This window comes from Phragmites australis, chromosome 1, assembly GCF_958298935.1.
Source record: "Phragmites australis chromosome 1, lpPhrAust1.1, whole genome shotgun sequence".
Lineage (NCBI taxonomy): Eukaryota > Viridiplantae > Streptophyta > Magnoliopsida > Poales > Poaceae > Phragmites > Phragmites australis.
Genome location: NC_084921.1, coordinates 11,884,420 through 11,889,112, shown reverse-complemented (window position 1 = coordinate 11,889,112; position 4,693 = coordinate 11,884,420). Strand labels below are relative to the sequence as shown.

General features: G+C 46.0%; 1 protein-coding gene across 1 annotated transcript; it reads left to right on the top strand.

Annotated features, from left to right (window-relative positions):
• Positions 1–679: 679 nt before the first annotated feature.
• Positions 680–3,459, top strand: LOC133909847 (cysteine proteinase inhibitor 12-like). Its single transcript, XM_062352397.1, has 4 exons — positions 680–978; positions 1,115–1,334; positions 2,831–2,976; positions 3,068–3,459. Exons 1-4 carry the CDS (start codon positions 754–756, stop codon positions 3,221–3,223), a joined length of 747 nt encoding a protein of 248 aa, XP_062208381.1. The 5' UTR covers positions 680–753; the 3' UTR covers positions 3,224–3,459.
• The last annotated feature ends 1,234 nt before the right edge of the window (positions 3,460–4,693 follow it).

The following is a 4,693-nucleotide window of genomic DNA, read 5'->3' as shown; positions in this document are numbered from 1 at the left end:
TTTAAAAAATTTTCATGATATTTTTATAGTGTTTAAATTTAAGAGCATTAAATCATAATGTTTTTTATCTTTAAATCCGTCGCCCTTTAGCAAGCGACATGTTATTGTTGCCCTTTCAAAACGGTATGAGTCTAGATTTATAATTTTTTAAAATAGATGTATATATTTCTAATTTTTATTTAAAATATAAAATAAAAAAGTTCCGGGAGTTACAGTGAGTAAGATATTAAGGCCTACAGTGTATACGGGCTTACAACACAGCCCACGATTTAGCGTGGAGTGTAGAAAGGGTGCAGAACCTGAATGGGCTAGGTTGCCGGATGGAGCCTACTGAATGTCCTTGGGCCCTCTCAACCTCCGTCTTAATCCAGCCCAGCCCAGCCCAGTTACAACCTAAGCAACCGCCCGTGCCGTGCGTCACCGCGCGTAGCCTCCACGCGTCCCGGCACGCGTCCCGCAACCGCCCCTGGTCCCACCGACCGGCGGGACGGCGAGTCCGCGCCCTTTCCCTTCCCCCGCCAGAGCAAACCCCCCCGTGCCGTGCCGTAACAACCTAAGCAACCGCCCGTGCCGTGCGTCACGGCGCGTAGCCTCCACGCGTCCCGGCACGTGTCCGCAACCGCCCCTGGTCCCACCGACCGGCGGGACGGCGAGTCCGCTCCCTTTTTCCCTTCCCCCGCCAGAGCAAAACCCCGCACGAAGCAACCAGAGCAAACCGCCTGTGGCTCGTCGTCATTCACTAGAGGCTAGAGCATGCACGTTGCTGCGACGCGACTTGCCGCCGTCTCTGCTCCGCATCCCCTCCACCTCGCCCCGACCCTCCTCCTCCTGCTGCTCCTCCTCGGTTCCGCGCCCCTCGCGATCGGAGCCATGGCCGGCCACGTCCTCGGCGGGCCGCGCGAGAACCCCGCCGCCGCTAACAGTGCGGAGACCGACGGGCTCGCCCGCTTCGCCGTCGAGGAGCACAACAAGCGCGAGGTGAGTGACGCCCGCCTCGCTTCCCTTCCCTCCCCGCTTTCCGGATTCCGCCTCCCTTCGACTGGCCCGTGATTCGTCGCCTTTTGATGCGATGTGGTTCTGATTTGGGGAGGGTTTTGTGTGCGCGTGCGTGCAGAACGCGCTGCTGGAGTTCGTGCGGGTGCTGGAGGCCAAGGAGCAGGTGGTGGCCGGCACGCTGCACCACCTCACGCTCGAGGCCATCGAGGCGGGCAGCAAGAAGGTCTACGAGGCCAAGGTCTGGGTCAAGCCCTGGCTCGACTTCAAGGAGCTTCAGGTGTTCCGCCACAAAGGGGACGCCACCGCCTTCACCAACGCCGATCTTGGCGCCAAGAAAGGTTCACTCCCGCTGCTGAGATCCTTGCGGTTTGCTATTGTTTCCGCTGCGGTGCCGTGGTTTGCTTGGCTGTGACTGCAAAGGGACGGGAGGGACTGGGGATTTTGTGGTGAATGCGAGGTGTTTGTAGAAATGCCTAATGTTGGATACGAGTTATGACTTCCTTTGAAAAAAGATAAGATAGCGTGGGAATATTGGAGGGTGTGTTTCGATCTAGTTTGGAATGATGGATACTCATTTTCCTTCACAATCTGAATTTAAGTGCCTAATAACATATTTAGCAGTGGTGGATCCTAAATGGCTATTGTATTGAATGCAACCCGAATATTTAATTATCCCTCAAACTTGTTTCGTCATATTTTAGAATGCAATAATGGGATCAAGATTTCACAAACTGGCGTCCAAGCATCGGGACTCACTATATCTCTGTATACTTAAGATCGAATCTAGATCATCCTTGGGAGAGCACGATAATTCTCCCTTGACATATCAAGGGACTTAACTTTTTGTCCGAGGGCTTCATGACTGACTGCAGTTGGGCTGTGGAAAGAATCAATTGCAACATTTGGCTTGTATGTCAATTTCTTCCTTTAAACATCATCCTTAGGGTGACACTGGCAGCAATCTTTTTAAGTGCAGTTCAGCTAAGATTACCTCGAGTTAATGGGATTTCTATGCTGAGCTTCATTGTTTGAAACCTCAAACTGCCAACTGGCTTGAGTGGACCCTTTTCACGATATTGCAATAGATGTCATATCGTGGCAAACTAGTGATAGCTTGTTTAGGTGGCAGACCCATCACAGTTGTATATAGCATGGCCGAGCTTTTTTGCCTTACAGAAGTACTTATGGGTTTGGTTGGTTGCATGTAGGGTAGGTACCTTGAGTGTTAATAGATTTTGAGTACTTAGTATGTTTCTTCTAGTTCTGTTTTCTGTTTAAATAACCTAGGGAGATCCTTTTGAGACTGGACACTTGATTGATCGTTGCTTGGGGAAGTTGATCATTGCAAATATGCCCTCCTAAAGCTTAGTCCTGACACTGTATGCTGCCTTTTATATCCACCTTTGTGCAGTTGTGCTGATATTCTGATGTTCACAGTCACAAAGTGTTAACTTATGGATTGCCAGTGCATTTATGGATTACCAGTGCAATTGACTGTTCAGCCCTAGCTTGCCTGGTTCTCCCAGTAATTGCCACTGTGTCATTCACCCAGCTAACTGAGTAACTGACACTTCAGCTGGATACAGCATCACTTGACTGTTACCGCGATTAGCCATGGCCACATGTCTAGTAAATTGTCATTCTAGCAAAATTGGTTGTTGCGAAATGGTCCTAGAGCTGGTGCCCTGTGGTTATATTAGAAATGCTGGTCTTTTGATCTTGTTAAGGATTGGTAACGCATGTGACATGTATGTCAATACCTAGGCGGGACGTCTCATGTTGAATATAATGTTTGTCACTTGTATTGTTGGTTTTTAACTGGTCAATGTTTCAGGTGGACATGAGCCCGGTTGGCGTGATGTGCCTGTACATGATCCTATAGTCAAAGATGCTGCAAACCATGCTGTGAAATCAATCCAAGAGAGGTCAAACTCCCTGTTTCCATACGAACTTGTTGAGATCATTCGCGCAAAGGCAGAGGTTAGCTGTTGCAAATTGGTTCTTTATTCTGAAGGTTTTCTAAATGTTGTAACATTTGGCTGAATGTTTTGTTTGATACTCCTTTGACTAGGTTGTGGAAGACTTTGCAAAATTTGACATTCTGATGAAACTGAAGAGAGGTACCAAGGAGGAGAAAATCAAAGCTGAGGTCCATAAGAACCTGGAAGGGACTTTCGTGTTGAACCAGCATCAGCAGGTGGAGCATGATGAATCCAGCAGCCAGTGAACTTTTGATGTAACGAGCCGTAATAAAGAGAGAACGTGTTCACTCTAGATATCATCTGGATATCATGTATTCCATACTGGTCCTTGTTCTGGGTCTGGAAGATTGGTGTCCTCTGGTCCTCGTTGCTGCTATTGCGATTATAAGCATCTGAACTTGTAACTTTTCTCGTGGGCGACGGCTCTTGTTAATGTGAAATCCTATATTGAAATATGATAAGTCATCGCTCCGGTTACTTAGAGCAAGGTCATTATCAGATACGTTATGTCCTCTTCTGTTGTGAAAGGTTGAAACAAATTTGGTGCCATAAGTTTGCTACCAAATTTTCTCTACTCTGATTTGCCAAAATTTGGTTATTAACGTGGCAAACCGTGAGTTGGCCAATCGTTAACGAGGAAATGAACATTGCAACGGAGAAGGGACCCTTGCCAAAATCTGGCAGTAAATCTGGTCAATGCTATCAAATTTATACTCGGAAGATAACCGGTTCCAGAATTTACCATTCCGTTAGCTTTAGCTATCACTGCTGTTATCTAGTACTACCAAAATGCCTTTTCCACTGATAGCTGTTATCTAGTACCGAAATGTCCTTTCCATCGATAACTCCAGAGCATGGACCGCGCCGCTCGTCCCGGGAGTTTTTTTTTATATATATTTTTATTAAAAATTTAAATAAATAAATTTCTCGTGAAAAAAATTACAAAACTAGACGACTGCAACCCTATTAGAGGGTTACAGCCCTTAAAAAGACAGTTAGGCCTCCTTACCGCCTCCTAAAAAGGCGGATGGCCTAACGGTCCTCTCAGAAGGCGCCTAGAGCCTGCCCGCCCGCGCCGTGCCCTTACCGCCCTATGAGAGAGCGGTTATGGCCCCTTGCCGCTCTCTCAAGGGGCGGTAAGGAGGCTGCTCGTTCGCCTCCCTCCTCCTCCCTTCTTTATAAAAGAGCAAAAAATGAGAATAAATCCTCATTTTAATCCGAAAAAAGAGGGCTCTGAAGAGGGAGGAGAGGAGAAGAGAGGAGAGGAGAGGAAGAGAGTGCAGCGAAGCTCTGCTGCATTTAATCCGTGAATTTGAATATCACTTTCCAGTAAGTTCTTATACTTTTATTGTTGTTAATAAGTACAGTAGAACTGTATGACATATGTTTTAGACATGTATGACTTATAGTTTAGAAAATGCTGTATTTAGTAGAAAATTGTCAATATTACTTACGACATGGTAGGATAGCAATGAAATATAGAATATTATTTGTAGTATGTTAGTTTTGAATATGTAGATTGTATAGAGTAATAATTGTAGGGTACATTGTATGATATAGGAATTAGCACCGTATGATAATGGTATGACCTAGGATGTAGGGTTTAGAAAATGCTAGTATACTGTGAATATTAATTCCAACATGGTAGGATAGCTATTAAAAGTAGATTGTATAGAGTAATATTTGTAGGTAAGTTTGGTTAGGGGTATTATTGA

Excerpts from the sequence above, each read along its gene's own strand:
- LOC133909847 (XM_062352397.1), top strand. The coding sequence starts at position 754 with ATGCACGTTGCTGCGACGCGACTTGCCGCCGTCTCTGCTCCGCATCCC. Across the intron at positions 979-1,114 it reads AGGAGCACAACAAGCGCGAG|AACGCGCTGCTGGAGTTCGT; the intron begins GTGAGTGACGCC and ends GCGTGCGTGCAG. Across the intron at positions 1,335-2,830 it reads CGATCTTGGCGCCAAGAAAG|GTGGACATGAGCCCGGTTGG; the intron begins GTTCACTCCCGC and ends TCAATGTTTCAG.